Source organism: Calidris pugnax, unplaced genomic scaffold (genome assembly GCF_001431845.1).
Source record: "Calidris pugnax isolate Ruff unplaced genomic scaffold, ASM143184v1 scaffold24, whole genome shotgun sequence".
Classification (NCBI taxonomy): Eukaryota; Metazoa; Chordata; class Aves; order Charadriiformes; family Scolopacidae; genus Calidris; species Calidris pugnax.
In genome coordinates, this window is record NW_015090922.1 from 39711040 (window position 1) to 39731521 (window position 20482).

Genomic DNA, 20482 nt, shown 5'->3' on the forward strand with positions numbered 1-20482 from the left:
GGACAATTATTGTTTACATTTAATCATTAACCTGTGCATTTCTTTCTAACATTTTTGCTCAACCCACTTATGTCTTTGTCAAGAAATTTAATACAGTGTATATTTGTTTTTAAGCGTTTGGGTTGGTTTTTTTATTATTCTGTAGTTATTTGGCTACACAAACATAGATTCTTTTCCCTTCTTTGTGTTGCCAAATAGAGCATTAATTTATGCAGTACCATAAATTAAAAGATTGTCTTTCACTCCCTCGTCCTTTGCAATGCTGAGCAGTGATTGATGAGTGAATGGGAAAAGTCTCTCACGTTTCCATCAGTATGTTTTTGTTGTTGTTGACTAATGGTTGTTACACCAAGATAAAATAGAGCGTAAATGTCGGAGGTGTTTTGGTTTCTGTGATGGGATAGGCTGTTGCAGTTTTCATTTTTCCTGTGGACCGTGTATCACTGCCATTAGAGATCCTTGAAGAGGACTTCATGCTTCATAGTTAGTGTCAGGTTTGACTAGACAGCTACATGGTGCGTCCCTTCTTAGAAGGAACCCGAACAATTGCAAAGATGGCTTGAATTACTTCTGGGCCAGCTAGAAAATAGCCATTTAGCCTCAAAAAAAGAACATTTCCACTACCTCCAGATAATAATTTTTTTTTAAAAAATGAATGAAAAGCAAGATATTGTCTCTCTTCCTTAGGGACAGAATTCACGCAGGTTGAGCTGCAGCTTGAAAGATTTGAATGGCCCTTTGACAGCATCGCTCCATAGGTAGATATGGAAGTCAAATTGCAAAGTGGGTTTTGAGAAAGCAAACACAAAAGAACAACTCACTCCGACAGCGAGCCTTTCTGTTTGTTCCCCATCTCCAGACAACAGTGGACTCAAATTATTGTGATGTGTTGATTGATTACAGCCGTTAAGTTTCTTAGTAATCAGTTTCATCACTTATTCTCAATTCACGCTTGCACCTTTGATTTTTCTTCCACAACAGGGTGATGTGGGTTGTCGTTGACTAATGAAGAACAGAATTGGTTTCGGCGTGAGACAAACGGAATGCCGACACCAATCCCAAAATGCATTAATCTTTAATAATCCACATCTGCATGTTTATAAATGATATAACCAGGGGTTGCTAACGTTGATACTCCCCCTTCCAAACAGAAGCTGACATAGAAGTTGGCTTTTGCAAACTGCATGAGAGGCACGTGGCCGCGCGTGGTGCGTGTGACCTTGCGGAGGGAACTCGCCGGATGAAAGTTCTCAGTTGATTAAAAATACATGAAGAATTGCTCCGCTTCTGCACCGGTCTTTGGAGCTTATCGTTGTCGGGTGAGATTAAATATGGCATGATAGATCTTGTCTTCAGGAAGATCAGACCCACCAAATGGTTTTTGGAAGTGGGTTTGCCTCAAGGTGCTTTTATCCTTTATGCATTCGACTCGCCCTTTTCTCCCCCGTCCCCAAGAACCATTGAGACCGTGGCTGTGTAATACGCAGTATAATGCAATAAGAAAAAGTAGATTATCTAAGAGGTTTGGGTTTTTTTTTTTTCTTCCTTTTGAGGATGGTATATATGACAGCACATAACATTTTTCTACTAAAATGCTCGTTAATCACAGGAAATGAACTTGTATGGGAAGCAGCAGGCAGGACTATCAGAACAGTTCGTTGCCACATATCAGTTTCCACCTGCCTGCCTGAACTTGGAGAGTCAGGGGGAGCAGGGAGGAGTGAAACTCCATCACTGATGGTCTTTCGAGTTAGTGCACCCCGATGATGAATATTTTTTTCTGAGCAATTCTTACGTGTAGCCAGATCAAGGGAAAAAAGGTATGAATAAGAAACAGCAATTGCAGTTTGCAGTCACCCTTCCTTTGGTATCTTGCATGTTTTCACACTGCAGATAGTATAAATGAAAATTGATATATGATTTTGCTGAAATTTGGCCATATCATAATTAGGAGTTAAGGTTTTCAATAGATGGCAAATACTAGAATTGTACGTCTGCTACATTTGTTGTGCTTCTCAGGCTCTTAAAAGTAGTAGTTGCAATGAGGAACAGCTTAGAGAAGAACTTCTCATAGTTATAAATGTGGTCTAGAGAATGAGCATTGATAATGAAAAATTACTCCTTTTGGAACTTGGATTAGCTCCCTAAATGGAATTCTGAAGTCTTAAGTTTCAGGTGTGTGGCAGGGTAGATTTCATTTCTGGAAGGAAGAAATGAGCCAAGTATAAGGAAGAAATACTACCCTGTCCTTTGTTAAGAGCTTTTAGATATTTAGCACTTGCATCAATTACAGTTTTATATTCCGGTTAATTGACATTTCGTAAAGAAATTGAGAATGTTTTTTCTGTAGCTGAAGCATATGCTTTTTTCATTAACAAACATGTAATGTTGTGTCCCAAGTAATTGCAAATGACTTAAGTCCATGCAACCCTTTGCAATCTTCTACTTCAGTCTAAATGCAAGCAAAACTATCATTTTTATGAAAGGCTTAACAGGACGGAGTGGAAAAAAATAAATATGGCATGATTACGGGGTTTGGATTGTTCCCTGAAGAACATAGACCCTTTCTTTCATCGGTTTGCACAAATTTAAGAGAATATAATTTAGGAAATCTGAAAGCAATTCAGAGGGCCCCATAGAGAGTGTGAGCGAAAGCGGCGGGGACGCTGTGGCTGCAGCCTCTCCCAACCCCTCTCATCCCAATCCACGCCGTGGCTTCGGAGGGACGCGGTGACACAGAGCGCAAAACATGTGGAGGGGCGGATAAATGAGACTTTAGAGGGGGAAAAAAAAATAAAAAAAAAATAAAATGAAGTCAGTGGCTGAGCTTTGAAGAGGTCTGTCTAGTGTGGAGCAGCGAGCGAGCGGGGAAGAAAGGAGTGAGAGCCTCATCTAATCTTTCTCCTGGGGACCCAGGTGGACAAATTGGCAACCCTGTTCACAGCCCTCCCCCCCCCCTCTCCTTTGTAGCCTAAGAACTGCTAATCGGATCCATGCTGCTGCAACTGTGGTTAGTTATTAACAGAATAAAAGCAGATTTCTTCAAAAGAACGGGTTGGGGAAAACGGCTATACAAAATTGCAAGGTTGTTAGAATCTTAAATGCACAGCAGTCGGTTTTTCCCCTATTCTGAATTAGGCGATGAATACGGCCTTTCATCTGTCACCGTGCCCGTTTCTTCACAAGGCAGCCAAACATTAAGCTTCTCAAACAAAAAAAAAAAAAAAAAGAGAAAAAAAAAAGGAAAAAATAATAATAAATTGTTTGAAAGAAGGGAAAAATATTGGGGAGCGGGAAGAATAGGAAAACGAGAAGGAGAAATCAGGTTTTGTTTTTATTAATTTGGCCTGGTGAGAGAAATAGGAGCTCGCCTGCTCTATTCAGCCCCTGCCCGCCCGCCGCTGTGCGCCACCGTTCCTCAATGCGGGGATTAGAGAAGATTTAACTGGTTGCTATCCCGGGCTGCGCCATTCTCCATCGGCCTCCAGCAGAAACACCCTGGGCTGGGAACTCTCCCCAGCTTAATGGGAATAACGTATTAAATCAACGCGGAGTTAGGCAGAGGGTAGAGCAGAATTTGGTGTCCCCCCGCTAAATGCAACTTCTCATAACTGAAGTGAAATTGCAGGCCTGGGGTGGCTGTTACTGAGGCTAGAGAAGCAGAGATCCCTAGATTTTAGACTTACTGATGCCTTCGCTTACCTAAATAAATAAATGATGCCTCCTTAATTTTGAGGAGCTCTAGTGCCTTCCCGGTTTGCAGCAGGATTTTGAAATTTGTTGGAGAGGAATAGTCCTCGGGCAGAGAGGTGCTTGCTGTGGCCTACTGGAAACCCATTCGTTACTCGGGTGAGTCCCAGCCTTTTAAAGATTTCCATTGACAGCTTGCCATGGCCTTGTTGCCAAAAAACCCTCAGGAGAAAAAAATGCTGTGGTGCTTCCCTCCCATCCAGAGGCAGAGGTGGCTTCTGGATGGGACATGGGTGAAACAGACCCTCTTGCAGTGGCTGCTGCTGCTCTCCCTTCCCATCCCGAGCAAAGGGAGGGTTGGCCTTGGGGGAGACAATATATTTGCTTTCCTGCCCCTTGCCACTCACCCCGTTGTCAGTTTAAGCAGTACTAACGATTATTTCACTTTATACTCCTGAGTATTTGTTAAAAGTCTTCATACCTTACTCAGAGGTTACACAACCTGGGAATAAAAACTTGGATGTCTAATTTGGCAGACCCCAGTTTCAGCTACTTAATCCTTTTTTTTTTCTTAAAAAGCCCATAATATAATGAGTTATTCTGCAGTGAGGGTGACATTTGGATGGTGTTCCATAAGTAATACCTTGGGACTACATGCTGAATAATGAGGATGAAACAAAATATTGAATAGCTACCTCATCCCGTCAGTGTCAACTTTGCTTTGAATTAAATGTTATATCATGTCAAACACGTAGCTTCTGGTCCTGAAATTAAGATGTTTATGCTATTGCCTGTGTGCAGAGAAGAGTCAGAGCTAGGGTTCTGCAAGCCACCTTAGCTCAGCGTGGTGGTTTTTAATGGAGATTTGAGAGCAGTTTAGCTCTTACGGTAGAGTGACATCTCTGGAACTTGCTCGCAACCCAGTCCTTGATATGGTAAATGTAGCACAAATATGAAAAAGATGATGGAGTGTAACTTTCAAGGATTAGTAGTCGGATAATTATATACTTTCATGAGAAGTGTTTTTTTTAACTTTGATTTTATGTGGATTGTGAGTAATACTCATGTGTTTTAGGGAATCTCGTGTCTTTGGAGCACGATGCATTTGTTTTAAAAGGTAACAGAGAAAATCTGGGTCAGGCCCAACAACAGTCTTGGTAACTTTTTGTAATGTGGAGCACCCATAAGCCTGGTTTAAGTTGATAATCTTCGTGTTTACAGACCCTTTTTGTTGTGGCAGAACAAATCAGCCACTTGCGATCTCACCTCCAACAAGCCCAGCCACCCAGGGCATCCTGAGGTGGGAGGACTTCTGGGGTTCGTCCCAAGACCCTGGGTCAGAATGGTGGATGTTGTCTCGGTGAGCAGGCAGCAGTGGATTACCAGTCTACAATGATAAGAAAGAAATTCTTTCCTGTGAGGGTGGTGAGACACTGCAACAGGTTGCCCAGAGAAGCTGTGGATGCCCCATCCCTGGAGGGGTTCAAGGCCAGGCTGGATGGGGCTTTGAGCAACCTGGTCTGGTGGGAGGTGTCCCTGCCCATGGCAGGGGGGTTGGAACTCAATGATCTCTTAGGTCCCAACTCAAACCATTCTATGATTCTATGATAACCCCCCTACAAGGGGCTATCAGCTGCAGGCTGGTGCTGAGCAGAGCCAGGAGGCTTGGTTCCAGCACGCTTGACTCCATGTATCCCCCCTAAGAGTGGCTCAGCAGGGCCACCGCTGCTCTGTCTGAAAGGGTCCTGGTGTCACTGGCCTTTTCGAGCAGCTGAGCTCAGGTTCATGTGTGGATACGAGGAAGGTTTTAGTATTTTGCGTGTCTTAATCTGGGGGGGATATGCAGGCAACCCTTGCTTTGTACTCCCTTGAGTAAGTCATTTAAAAATTACTGTTGATACAACAGGAAACTTAGTTGCAATGCATAAATTAAGGAAGAAAATAATCTTTCTTCTTAAGGGGTCACAGGCTTTGTAAGATGAAAGAGATAACACAAACCACATGACCAGTTTCTCTTTATGCTACCCATAGAAATATTTCTTTCCTTTGAGGTCATTTGCACCTCACTTCCAATTTCCTGAAAAGCTCATTTAAAGCAATCCTATATAGAAGCCTATTTATGATCTTTCATTTCTGATGTAGGGATCCAAGACCCAGAATATCCCTTCCGGTCTGTGGGCTTTTACTGTCACATCGACTGTGTGATATAATCCCATTATTTTATCACATTTCATCTTAATCACTAGGTTTCCTGGACCTCATTATTCCTAAAAGGAAGTTGTTTCAAATTCCAGTAATGGTTTGATTATCCTACTAAACATTGTGCTCTTTTTCCTCCCTGATATTTAGCTGCAAATATACTTTTAAAAAGAAGTCATAAAATCACAGCTTTAGTTTTTGCCATGCTAAATAATACTCTTTCAGCCTCCTGTCACATCATGCTGGTAGCCATTCTCAGTTCCCGTTTGAGTTGGCATGAGGCTTTTTTGGGTTTTTCTGTGTGAAGGCTCACCACTGACACGTCAGCAATGGCGTTGTTTCCTCACCTCTGCTGGAAACAATTCTCCTTATTCATCCTAATAATAAATTTGTTTGATTCAGGGTGACATCAAATGGTTAGTTAAAGCTGTTTGTAGGTTGTAACCATCTGTAGGTCAACCAATATGGTCAGATTTTCCTTCTTTTTCTTCTCCCATTTCTAACTGATAACCCTAGAGCTCTTCAGTTAGAAAAGGCCTGTTTCTGGTCTATGAGTATAAATGTTTGCATTTTTGTTACTTCATCCCAAAAGGCGGTCCAGTTCCTCAGATAGTATTTTGATCATCATCTGTATTGAGTGCTTTGTAATCGGCCAATGTCATTCATCCAGTCCTAGCTCTTAATTGAAAAATTAAATTGAGAATTATCCCGAAGACAACCCACGTGCTCTTTAACTTCTTTCCTCCAGCCCGATGTTCCCCTTTCAACACAGGCTGTGATCAGTCCCCCCCCATTTTCCAGTTCCTCATGCATCTTAACATTCCTGTGCTGATACCCCTCCTTCCCTCCTTAACTAGTAATTTCCCGTGGGGAACCTGTTACCACTGAAGTGCTTTCTTGATTCAATTGCTCAGGCTCAGTTCTGTGAGGCATTGTCCACCCGATACAGGGTACCGCTGCCGAGCATCCTCCAGTGTCATTACAGTGACGGGAGCAGAGAGCCCTCAGCATGTTTCAAAACGGTACCAATTTGGGCCGTAATTCATCGTAAGGACCCCTCCTCAGCAGGATATCAAAGGTCTGCTCCTCCTTGTTACGTTGGCTCTAAGGAATTTACTTTTTACACTTTAACTGCAGATTTCATGGCTGTAGTCATAATGCAATCACCATTTCTCCAACTGTCTTTTCCGAAGGTGCAGTGCAGTCTGTCCTGGCTATTTCAAGCATAGATTTTCAAAGTCTCATGCAAAATACCTAAAAGCATTTCTAACATAATTTTAAAAATAGAAAACCAGCTTACTGCTGTGCTATTAAGCATTTTTAAATTTTCTCACCTCTTGAACTGATTTTTTTTTTTTAAATAACAGACATATGATATTAGGTAGGCTGCTGGTTTTAGTAGTTCTAACAGCTGATCTTACAAGGTAACTATATAAATTTGAATACCATTTTGCATCTCTGTTACATATAGGTGAAAGAATTAGTGTGGCAGCATCTGTCCTTTTGACATGCATTACTGTATTTGCTGTGATCCTGCGTAGTAAAAATACTGTGAAACATCCATAGTGTTTACTTTGCATAAGTTTGGGCAGGTGGAGTATATTGCCGGTGCGGCAACAATAATATACAAAACATGGGAAATGGTCATCCCTGCTTAAAGTTCCATTTGTGTGTCATTGGGTCAAAGGAGGCAGTAGTCTGTCAGTGAAAAAATACACTGAGGATTTCCTTCTCTTAAATAGCTGTAGAATTTACATTTAAAAAGAAAAGAGGTTGTTTTTCTTTTGTAGAAGTTTTCCTTCCCAAGGAAAATACAAAAGTCTGTTCATGTATTATTTAAAGTGTCTTCCAAGAATCCCAGCTACGATAGTGGTTGAAAGAGAGAAGGATTAATATCATTTAAAGGAAAGAAATGGAAAATCTTTAAGGTCATTTCTTTTCATGACAACGAAACTTAAAAAGCATGGCAGACAGGATCTTCAAAGGTTTTTAAAGTCCTGTCATCAGCTCCCAATCAATAGGAGTTAGATACCCAAATTAAGAGTTCAGTTCAAGTCTTCAAAGGTATTTGGGCGCTTAACCTCTTCTTTGCATTTCAGATCACTTCTGAGGATAAAATGGCAGCTTGACTGAAAACATTTTGTTGTGATACTTTCATGTCCAGCACCTGGATAACTTGTAGTACCCACTGATAATTAGCATAATGGACACTTCTCTTGCAAGTTCGTTACTTGTTTGAATATGCGTAGCATTGGGCTTGTTTACAGAATTGTTTTCCTTTGTGAAAAATTTTGCTTTACTTTTTTTTTTTTTCCAATAGAGAAAAGGACCAGAAGTAAACTTCTGGTTCACTTTTTTAAGTGAACTAATAAAATAGCATTAGTGTTTGCAGAGGCTTATAATTTCAGTGAATCTGAGAAGCTCCCGAGCCTGTATTCCCTAAGGATGCAGATGAAAATGATTTCCCTGTACATGTTGTACACGCACTGTTCTAGGCTTTGACTCCTGGTCCGTGCTTCCACATCTGCCTGTGCAGGATAAGGCTCCTGCTGGATAACTGGAGTTATAATCAATGTAAAAAAACTAAAGACCTTGTATAAACGCATTCAGAATTATGTTGTGGGGCATAAATCTTCCACACGCTATTAATGTCTCTCAAAGTTTGCCAAGCCTCCACCTAGAAGGGCATCCCACTGGGACCTGGGTGGTGCAGTCAGGATTACCCCTGCCTTTATTATTATTTTTTTTTCCCCAAGTATTTATAAAAATCTTCGATGGTTCAGATCTGCTTGAAGTATTCTGATAGCGGTGCCTCGGGCGTACACAGTGGAAGTGGCAGTGCCCCGTGTTAACATGGAATTGCTGTTTGTTTACAATCTTGAGTCACTGAATCCTTCCTGTCAAGCAGAAAGCGTTCATTATAATGCAGGCACTTACCGTCTCCGCAGCCCGCTCTTGAGTGACATCAAAACATAAGCCGGAATATTATTGTCATATGCCTCAGAGTTCGTGAATGGGCTGTGGATCCCAAAGCCTCCGGCGCTGAGTGGCATGTTTGGTCTTTTGGAGGAGCAATTCTGCCTCTGGTCCAGCATTTGCATCTCTGAGACAGTTGTCACAGCTGCTCCCGGTAATGTTGGCTGTCATGTTTTTTAGTGCAAATGCACCTCATCTGAATAGCTAGGCAGTGGTTACGCTCTACATTTTATGGGTTTTCTTTTTGTTCTTTATCAATCTGGCCTTTCTTTAGAGATGGTGCCGAGAGCCACTTGCTTTGGGGCTGGGAAGTGGATGGGGCAGAGCAGACATGTTTGTTTTCCTGCAGATCATAGAATCATAGAATGATCAGAGTTGGAAGGGACCTTAAAGACCATCGAGTTCCAAGCCCCTGGCCATGGGCAGGGACACCCGAGGGACACAGGTTGCTCCAAGCCCCATCCAGCCTGGCCTTCAACACCTCCAGGGATGGGGCAGCCACAGCTTCTCTGGGCAACCTGTTCCAGTGCCTCACCACCCTCACAGGAAAGAATTTCTGTCTAGTATCTAATCTAAATCTCCCCTCTGCCAGTTTAACACCGTTACCCCTTGTCCTATCACTACACTTCCTGACAAAGAGTCCCTCTCTGGCTCTCCTGTAGCTCCCTTCAGGTACTGGAAGGCTGCTATGAGGTCTCCTGGGGCCTGTTGTGGCTCCAAAGAGCATGCAGCCCCTGCTAGCCCCCTGTTAGCCGGGCTCCTGGTGCCAGAACCAGCCACGGGATTCTCGCTCCTGTCACTGCGGAGGGGTGGCTGCTGAGCAGGAGGAAATGAGTCTCAGCAGGCACATAATCTATTGCCTGTGGTTTTGGGGTTTTTTTATTCTTTCCATTTCTTTCAAATGGAAAACAATCCGAGCAGTTCCTGAGAACGAAGGGTATAAATCTGTCTGCTGCTATTTATACCGCGCTCATCACTGTGGAGTCTAAATGCTTAAAGTATATATTCGCTGCCTAACCTGAGGTGGTCTTCAAGCCACTTGGGCTGTCAAGAGACCAGCAGCGGAGAGGAGTCCCAGGGGACATCCAAGGCTGGGGCTCTGGCAGGTTGGCTCTTGGGCACGAGCCCATCGGGGTGTTGTGGCAGCCTGGACCTCCCTGGCTTGACGTGCCGTTGAGTGGTGACCCAGAGGAGTGACTCACAGCAACGCAGTCAGCACCTGCTTGACCCTGCACTAATAGCAAAAAGGAAGATTTTGTGTCCCGAGCCTGGCAGACAGCACTGTGAGTGCCGTTCTTCTCCGGGTGGATAAACTGCGTGGGTGTCTTTCGAACAAGGCTATAAAAATGGGTCTGTCTGTTCTGGAGGGATATTTTAATAAGCAAATATCATCCCTTTGCCTTTATCTGAATAATAAGATACACCCTTTCTGCCTGATGTCTTTCAAACGTGCTTCAGTTTCACCACGTGCGCCTCCATATTCTTCTTTATTCCCATATTCTGTGCGGACATTCAAATAACATTAAAACCACTGATTCATTGAAATACTTTCTAAACTGTTGTTGTTAGTCATTTTTGTATTGACTGACTTTTTTGTTGGTAATATTGTTGGCAGCAGTCCACGTCTGCCTGGCTGGAGGCCAGTTTAAGCTCGGCAGGATGAGCCCTATTGTTCGGCAGAGTTGGATTTTGTTAAACTCTCCAGCAGAAATATGTGTCAGGAGATTTGCAGCTATAAATTGGATCATGTCGGTGAGGTTGGGAACTCGCTCAATACGAAAGTGAACATTTCACCATGCCTGTTGCTAAATATGTTTATGCATGTTTCCTCCATGGGTTTGTTGTTTTTTTTTAAAAAAAAAAAGGAAAAAGAAGGAAAAAAAACCTGAAAAAACTCTAGACCTGTTGAGGTTGGTGTTTACCTTATACAGCTGGTACTTGCTTTGCTGTTGAGCGGTTGAAAAACGCGGTAAGGCTTGGATTTGTGCATTGCAATATTAAAAGCAAGTCTATTTTCCCTTTTTTTCTCTGTGTGTTACAGGCAGTCAGATGCCACCGCAGCCTCCTGGCAGCCAGTCAGAATCCAGCTCCCACCCTGCCTTGAGCCAGTCACCAATGCCACAGGACCGAGGTTTGTTAGGTGTTGGGGCTTTTTTAGTTGGTGCCAAATGCATTTTAAGTCACACATGAGCAATGAGAGATTTCCTGGTATTTCTTTTCTTTTCCCTGGGAAAATAATGACAGTCCTCATCATAAAAAGGCTTGGGGGGGGGGTGTGTGGTTTCTTTCTGTAGGGAAAGAACAACTGAATAGCAGGTTTTACCAAAATATAATTGGAAACAAGGCTTTCTCAAAATACGGTGACTGCCCAGAGTATAAAGGCAGTTTGCTGTAAATACTTGATTTATATCCTAGAGAATTCAACTTTTCGTTGTCTCTCTTGGAATGAAGATGTATAGAAATAGTACTAGCTGCAAGCACTGCAGTTTTGCTACTGTTCTTAAAATTCTCATCTCTGATGTCTTTCCGTGGACACAATAGCTAGTCCTCTAGCCAGTTCTAGAAATAAAAATATCCTTAAAGGGAAAATAACTGTTTAGGTGAAATGGTTCAAAGATTTGGAAGTCTTGCAAGGGAAAACCTTGCAGGCAACAGCACTGTTCTAAAAAGGGTGCTTCCTGGCAAGTGCTCCCAAAAATAAACAGAGTGGGTTATTTTGGTTTTTTTCTTAATGTTGCCATTTATAAACTTTAGGCTCTTTTCCTTTTGCCTCCTTCCTCCCTAGCTCATGAAAGATAGTTGTCACAGCTTTGTTGCCTGGCCATACATACCATCAACTGCTGTAAACTGGGCATCCTGTCCATGCAGTGGTTAACGTGTGCCAGCGAGAAGCTTGCAGAACAGACACATGATAACTGTGATAAACATGGAGTTATTTATGAAATGCCCCTCCTAAAATGTCTTGCTACCAGAAATATTCCAAGTAGCACCATATGGGGATACCATAAATACTAGAAGTTTTCTCACAGTGAAACAAGTTGAACTCACAGAATGACAAATTTCTGGGATAGCATCCAGGAGAAACTAAGAGGACTCAAAAAGAAGAGGAGAGAGTCTTGATTTTTGCTGGTTTTCTGTGTTGGATGTTCCCTCCTTCAGGAATGCTGATTAATGAGAACATGAAACACAGAATTCCACACTCAACTAGTTTGTTTTCTTTTCGGTTGTTCTTTATACACAGTTGTTAGTGCAGGGACTTAATTTCCCCTTAATATTTTTTTTTTTAGAATAATGTACATGTTTGGTGAAAAAAGGGTGGCCTTATTTGTGCCCAGTACAAATCCATGATGTTTTGTGGGATATAATGTCCCAGGGCAGCAGGAATGGATCAGACTGAGGCTTCGAAGACCCAAACATCTCAGAAAGATGGTGAAAAAAGGGTGGCCTTATTTGTGCCCAGTACAAATCCATGATGTTTTGTGGGATATAATGTCCCAGGGCAGCAGGAATGGATCAGACTGAGGCTTCGAAGACCCAAACATCTCAGAAAGATGTGTGCATTTCATGGTACGACTGGGTCTTGGCATAAAATGTTAACACTGCCCAGTAATAGTTATTTCTGTGGTGTGTGTTCCTCACCCAGCTTTGGGGGATGAATGCAGCAGAGCTGGAAGGATCGAACCTCTCCTTTGCTGCTGTAGAACAAAAACGGGGGTCATTGTATGATCAGAGGAGGCAGAGGGGTATTGAAAAGTAAAACAGAAAAGACAGCTGCCATAACTGGGAAGTCAGACAAGCCAATAGCAGTGAGAGAAATAAAATTTACAGATTGACTTAGTTGGGTTCTTTCTCTGTGCGGGGCGGGGGTGTGTGTGTGAGAATTGTGGTTATGTTCTTAGAGAAAATGTGTTTGGGAATGTTGCGATTTTTGCACTCTCTTCATATGCAAAATCTGATGTAATGTGCATGATCCTTGTGACCCAGCTCGTACAAGAAGTCCATTTGTTTCATGCAGCAGATATGGAATTTGTAACTGGCTAGGCCATATTGATTTTGAAGAACATGTTCCCCAAAGCTTCTCTAAAGTCTGTGCTGTACGCGCATAAACATGCGTGCATTCCCTTTTGCGCCCTGTCATTGATTAGAGGCTCCTTTGAAATGGAAAACTTCACCTTTTAAAAAGGCTGTTACATTAGTTGATTCCTTTGCTTGCTTGAACTGGTTTCCACTGAACTTGAAGAAAGGGAAGAGGGGGAGCGATGGGGACTCAAAGGGAAGGTGCTTGTCATTTACTGATAAAAACCTGAGCAGAAAATCGTTGCTGCTAAGGACACCTGATCCATAGGCATCTGTTACAGTAATTTAAACTCTTGGCTTACTGATACAGTTTCCCTCAAAAAAGAAAAGAAAAAAAAATTAAAACAAAAAACCCAGAGACCCTCCATAGGATAAGGTAATGTTGTTTGGTTTAGCACTTCATATAATATTTCTTTCCTTGTTTAGAGAGAAAATGGAATGAACAAAAAACTACTAATTGTTTCTTGAGCAGAATCCCCTGTTCTCAATACTTGAAAAAGATGTTATTTACCAGATATTGTGAAGCTTGATTGACAGGTGGAGTCTGAGCTGTAGTACTTCTGGATGCTAAGCCACTACCTTGAACCATTAAGTTTACACTTATTTATTTTAGTATGAAAGTGTTTGATTATATTTTACCCTACTTTCCATGGCTGCTCAGCACCCAGCTGGGATTTTTATGTTTGCCTGCCTAAGACTATACATCCCCTGTCATACAGTGCAGCATGAAGCAATGAGCATATTTTTACATATACATTCTGCGTGTGGAAGTAGGGGACTCATATACGTTGTATGAGTATGTACAGTAATAAGAATTTCTTGGGGGTTTTTGTGTGCTCTTCAGCTTGCTTTTTATATAGCTTATTTCATACTTTTTGTAGTAAGCATAAAAAAACCCTTGCTTTTTTTAAAAATAATTTGAGAAGTTTTCATGTCCTGCTCAAGCTGTAGGACGTTTGGACCTGGGTCAGTGTAAATGGAGCGTGCTATTCTGGGCAGCCCACTTCTGTTCTCGTCCCAGAATCAGTAACTGGCCCCCGTTGTTTGATGCCCAATCGATGAAACTTTTCCAGTTCTACCACCACACGTTGCCTACCTAGGCAAGAAGAAATTGCACGTACTTTTGTGTGCATAACCAATGGCTCAGCTCCCCTGTCTTTGAAAGTAGGACTTGAAGTAAAGTCCAATACACCCTAATGGACTGTCAGAGATGGAGAGGTCTGGAGACAGAGGAAGCAGGCAGTGCAGGACTGGGGTCAGAAGTCTCTTGGAGAAGCAGGAATAGCCATGCCCGCTCACCTACGCGTGCCTTTGACTGCTCCTGAATCCCAGCAATTACCATTATTTGGGGATACCACATGAAAACGTGGTCATGACTAATTAAGCTTAAACCTGCTATGCTTCTGGGGGGAAGGGGGATGCGTGTTTTGCTCTTTGTTTCTGATACAGCTACTCCAGACTTTTCTTTACTGCAATCGAAAGTAGGATTTTGATTTTTTGTATTTATTGAAGTCAAAGCATTTTAAAAAACTTTAGTTACGTCAGCCCCCGGAGGTAGGGCAGCAGTGGTACCACAGCTGTCATAACCATTTAGCAAATAAATAAGGTACACAGTTGCTTGAGTTCCTTCTATTCAGCTGTACCTACTTAAATCATCTGTTTGGGGCTTGGAAGCTGCACTTTTGAGGAGGTGCCTCAAAAGGAGGTGCCAGACCTGCTCAGTGGGTTAGAAGTTATTTGTATGGAACAAATATAAGCCCAGCATATCCAAACCTACCCCCTAAATCAGATTCCTGAAGTGTCAGTGTGAAGAAGCAGCCTCCCATCCTGGCCATCAGCTTGTACTCCCACTCTTACTTTCGTAAGCAAAGGATGATTCTGTCTGCATAAATGAATACTCACCTATGCAAATGCCAGTGGGAGAATATGTGTCACGATAATGATGAAATAGGCACTTTTACCCCTGCAGAAATGAATGGTTCCTTACCTAATTCTGAAAAAGCTTAGAAAACTTACCAACTTTTAAGTGATATTTTTTCGTGCTTTTCCAGTTGGAGACGTACATGTCAGGTTTCAGTCTTATATTAAAATAGTGAATTGGGAGCTCCTGAAAACCATTGAATTTAATGGAAACAGTTAATGACTTCACGTTATTACTCTAGCAAGCACTCTCATAATGGGGATACTTAAAGAAGCCTTATTTATTAGTGCAAATGTATATGGGTCAGAATTAATTTTTAAAAAATCTTTAATTGTTTTCTCCTTATAATTTTCACAGCGGTACGTAGTTAAATATTCATGATAATGCTGATGATATGCTAAAGGTCTGAAATAGATCTGGAGTCTCAAAATCAACACAGGTTATTTAACCCTTTTCATCTAATGCACCATTGGGGACTTGCTCAGTGAAATCCCAGAGCACTGGAATAATTAGAAGATAGTAATGAGGATTTAATTAGTCCTTGAGATATGCTGAAATAGGACCACTGAGAACTTTTCTGTTTGGACATGGATTGCAAGCAGAATTGATGCCATTGCAGCTGCTGTGATGTGCTGGAAAATGTATTCCATTGCTGGAGGCAGTTTCATGGCACCATTCTGTGCCTGTCAGATCTATGTGGAAAGTGCCTGGAGTAAGCACCTCCAAAATTGTTGAATAGTAGCCTTCCTCTTCTCCATCACCTCCTCCCAGTACCTTTTCTTTTTTTCTTTTTTTTTTTTTTAATGTCATTCTTCCCGTTCTGGCTTTATTTCTTTCTGTTGTTGACATGATCCAGCTTTTGAGGATTGTTGTACAGTTGTGTGCTCTATTAAAAACATATCACAGACGGGGAGTAAGAAACTGCAGGCTTGTAGGATACAGGTGTTACACTAAGCAAAATTTGGGTCTTTTTGACACAACTGCTTGTAAGCTTTATCCTCGGATCTAGTCCTTATTTAGTATTAGATCTTTGCAGAAGTGATATTTATCAGTAGCTGCAAAGTAGTAAATTTAAATAGCTTTTTTGGCAGCCAAGATGTTATCCAGCGAGAGGTAGTAACAGATGGGATGTGATCAGGCATTTTGATGTTCTCTTTGTGCTTCCCTATAAACACTAAGTAGCAACTGAATTCCTGTAACTACAATTTCCTAATTTGCCCATTAGATTTCATATAGGTCTTTTTCTCCCCTTCAACTGTTTTCTGGGCATGCTTATTTGTACACAGTCATAACATAAATTCCACTGTCATGTATTTTGTTCTAACAAAATATAAATGTTTTTGCTTGGGTGGAAGACACAGAATACCAATCTGGTGTTTTGCACCTACAATTCCTGATCAGATTTATAGCTTAATACTGACGTTTGATGGTCGAGATTCTTTTCCCTGAAATCTATTTTCTTCTTTAAAAAAGAAACCAGAAGGTAGAAAATAGATCAAAGAATTCTTATTGCAACAAAAAAGATACTGTAGTTTGCTTTTAGGTCTTAAAAAGACTTCTTCCCTCAGAATATGTTTTTATGCTCTCATTTGGGGATTTGGGTTCTATTCAGAGCACTGAGGAGCTGGAGAATAAAATGATTCTTGTCATTAAAATTCTTCTGCTTGCCATGTTAACGATGACACCACTTAAGGTTAAATCAGACTTGGTAATAAGTTTACTTGATGTAGACTGAAGTGTTTCAGGCTCTTAGAGAAAGGTGCTTGAGACATGCTCTGAGTGCAAAGCCACAGGTATGTGCCAGTGCCTCTCCTGCACAGTGCCCCTAACCATCTCCACCTGGGGCACCACGGAGCACCAGGGCTCCAGCAGGTACATGGGGACACCCTGCCAGGCTGGGGGGACATCTTCAGGCATAGAAAGCTGGGGTCGGAGGAATTCTGCCCTCAGCCCAGCCAGAAAAGTGTGTCACCTTGGGAGGAAAGGCAGGTTTTAGTTGAAACCCTCACGTGTGTTTACAAGGAGTTATTTCATTGCAAGGCTGGCTCTGTAAAACCTCTCTTCTTCATCTCAAGTTATGTGATGAAGTAGGAACGTGATGCACAGGAACATATAGAGCTGATCTGGATGTGAAGGCAGAGCCGTGCACCCGACTTCTTTGGCGACTCAAAAATGTTACGCTCCTTTCTCAATTTAGTGAGTGCTAAATTTATCAGCAGTCTTTAAGAAAGGATCAGTCTATCATTTTCTTTGCCAGTGCATTTTTAATTTGATTGTAAAAGTGGATGTGTAGAGCGCTGAAAGGTAGCGTTGATGTGATGAGCAGGTTTTTTAAATGTATACACGCTGTTTTATTTTGCTATTTTAATTGCAATAGCACCCAACACCCCCGTTTTTTGTACCTCTTTGTATTGCACTACATCGTGTAGCAATGTACAACAAAAAAAGCTTTCAGTGTGTCAAGTTTGATTAGTAAAAAGTCACTGGTTTTCACTCTGAGCAGTGGGAACAAATAGTTTTGGGTCTGTTTGTCTCTCAAGCATTGCAGGAAGATCTGCTTTTCTTGCCCGAAAGAATTAGAAATGATGTTACTCTGCCAAACCTGGTTTAATTCTTAAAGAAATCAGTTGCCATTTCAGGATGCTGGTTTCAGGCTGTACTTGGAATTCAAAGGTGGACCAGCCAGTCTTAGCTTTAGGTTGATCTGATTAATTGTGGCCTACACTGAATATACAGCAGTATTGGCCATCTGCAAGAAGAATGGAAGGAGGAAAGGGAATGATTTACATGTGATAAGTCACGCTGGGAGAGAGCAAAACTGCAGAAGTAGGATTTGAAGTAGATAATAATATCTGTAGAATCAAAACCCAGAATCAGGTCTCCCAAGGAAATATTGTATACTAGCAGCTGGTCATTGCTTTCTTCTTGCTGATGCTAAATCTTGTTATACTTGGGGATGAATCTTTATTTCATTTTTTTAAACTAAATTGGGGATTCTCTTTTTGAGATTAGGGAGCGGAATTAAATTATTCCGAGAGAGCTGATATAGTTGCTAGCGGAGAGACTTCTCAATAGAAAAGTTTCCACTGACTTCATTAGGCAGCCGTCAGATTCCCTGCCTCTGGGCTCGGGGAGCGAGATAAGCCACAAGCAGTCAGTGATGAAGAACTTGACAAAGTGACAGTCAATGTTCCTGTCACCAGGCTCGACGTGAGGTTACTGGGTACGATCCCTGTCCCTGGGACAGCTTCCCGTGGTGGCCTGTAAACCAGGAGCCACCGTGCTCTGCCTGTTCGACAGCACCATCGTTTCCAGAACTTCCTGCTCCCCCTCAGTTAACCTTTTTATGAAGCTTCTCTAAAAATAAAGAATTTCTGATCTAAGACCCTTCATGTCTTCATAATACATAGGGCAGTGAGCTGAAATCTATATAATGTATATATTAATTGCTAACACTGGGTAGGTCTTTCCATCCCAAAGGATTCCAAAAGGCTGCAGAATAAACACTTGTCAGGGGACAACTGCAAATCAAGGAAGGGAAGAATCAGTCAAATCACAGCTCGTGGTAAAATAAGTCTGAGATTAGGGCATTTTGGGACTGAGGACAACATGCTGATTTTTGTATTTTTGAAAAAACACTATGAATTATTTTACTTGTGTGCAAGGCAGAAAAGGCATGTCGTGTGTATTTTAGTCTTGTTCACAAAATCCATCTATATCTCATGGTATTCAATATATTTACTTCATGAAAAGGAAGATCTGAGTTGATCCATGGAAGCTTTGAACAGGAATCTCCAGGGAGGGTAAATTTTTCAAACCTGAAATTTAGACCATTAAGCCTGCAGGCCTTGCACATTACGCGTTGAAAAATGCCTCTCCTTCTTTGCTCTCCTCCGTGATTTTCATAAGTATGCATGTTATTAGGGAAACTTAGACAAATGTTGATTGTGTAAAGCAGACGGACTCCTCAGGTTTTTCATGTTGCTGCTCAAATTAATTCCAGCAGCCCAAGCTACCTGCTGAAATTGAGGATTGGCTTCGGGGGCGTTTGGGAGGGCGTAGTGGGATGCTTTTGTACCACAATTCACCGTTACCACGATTTTCCGAGCACCATAGTAAAAGCATCTTGCATAAGGCATGTCACAGTAACAAATTATGTGTAAGATGGTGGATGAGCAATGTTTTTTTGTTTTGTCTGTGCATCAGCATGTCCACAAATGCCTTCCCTTCTCTGCCCTCAGCACTTATAATTTACATCAGAGGGCATTACGCAAGGTTTGCATTAGGAAAGGTTGGATATTTCTTCCTCAGCTACCATCTGGGTAATCTGTCTGATCCTTCCCCAGATTCTAATTTATCAATGATAGATTATACGAATTTCAAGGCTAGGCAGTAGCAGAGGGACGTTTAGGGGTGGGAAAAAATTTAAACATTATTGCATGCTATACATAGGCTGGGTTTTGTAATATCAGAGAGAGAGGCAGAAGAGATTCAGCCGGTTAACCTAATAGCGCAGCTGGTAAAACACTGGGGGGTCTGGGTTAAAACCTTAGCTAGGTCATTAGTTTCCATCTTCCCCAAAGCTATTCACATCGTGAAGAGAAGCAGTCAGACAAATAAACAGTGAGGAGACTGTAAGCTAGATATTAAAGCATAATAAGAAGATACTTTAAAAAAAAATAAATAAAACCGATCCAGCGCTTTTTCTTAAACAGAACGTAGATCCTTTTGTGAAAAGGAGAAAATACCACAATGAACTTCACAAGAATCCCCAATTTTGCGAAGGTGATGTTTTTCATAACTGCTCTTTCAAATAAGCAGAGAAATATCCTTTGTTGAATGGGCGTGAAGAAATGTGGTGGTGGTTCTGCAGATATTAGCAGATGCCAACATGAAAATGTCCAGATACTGAAGGGACCATGTCACTGTTACTCTGGCCTAGAGAACTTTGGATGTTTTTAGTGGCACCCTGAGGGACTTGGAGAAGATGACAATGTTTTATGTGGGCTGAAGAAAGAGCTCAATGTAGAAATTAGATAATTTTTTTTCATGATAATCAAGGAAACGATAAAGAACTTTCTCCTAAAAGCTCTTTGGGACTTTTTAAAAAAATTGTTTGTTAAATAAATGAAATTTTCAAAATCCTTTTTTAGCTTTTTATATGAGTAAAAATCTTAACATTGAGAAGAGTATTAGCCTGCTTGTTAGAGGCTAAAGAATAAGCCTTTTCATTTCTTCTACGTCAGTGGTCTTGGTACATTTTTTTTATGCTGCTACCCTTCAGTTGCCCAAGTTGCTTGTCAGCAGAAGTGTTCACTTGGTCCCAAGGATATTAGCAAAGATCTGGTGTATGCAATACCTAAGTATTATCCCTGTCAGTGCTGCTGCTTGGGAGACATCTAACAGGTTCATACCAGAGCCAGTCCAAAGATACTGTATTGATGCAGTGCTGCAACTTAGCTGTGCTAAATTTGGATCAGAATCTTGTTTGCCATCTGTTTGTGAAGGTGTTTTATTTATTTGAATATTATTTTTTTTTTGGCAATTAACTGGAGAGAAATATTGAGAAATAGCATTTGCGTCATCTAAATGAGGTTCACACTGCAAACTGATCTACTC

At 41.5% G+C, this 20482-nt stretch overlaps 1 protein-coding gene across 6 annotated transcripts in view; it reads left to right on the forward strand.

The window, feature by feature from the left end:
- Nucleotides 1-20482, forward strand: part of ARID1B (AT-rich interaction domain 1B) — a 313503-nt gene that overhangs the window by 214495 nt on the left and 78526 nt on the right. For all 6 annotated transcript variants that reach the window (XM_014950916.1, XM_014950919.1, XM_014950920.1 and 3 more), the window contains one exon: nucleotides 10907-10996. In XM_014950916.1, the coding sequence (XP_014806402.1) occupies nucleotides 10907-10996 (90 nt within the window). The remainder of the gene's footprint in view (nucleotides 1-10906; nucleotides 10997-20482) is intronic.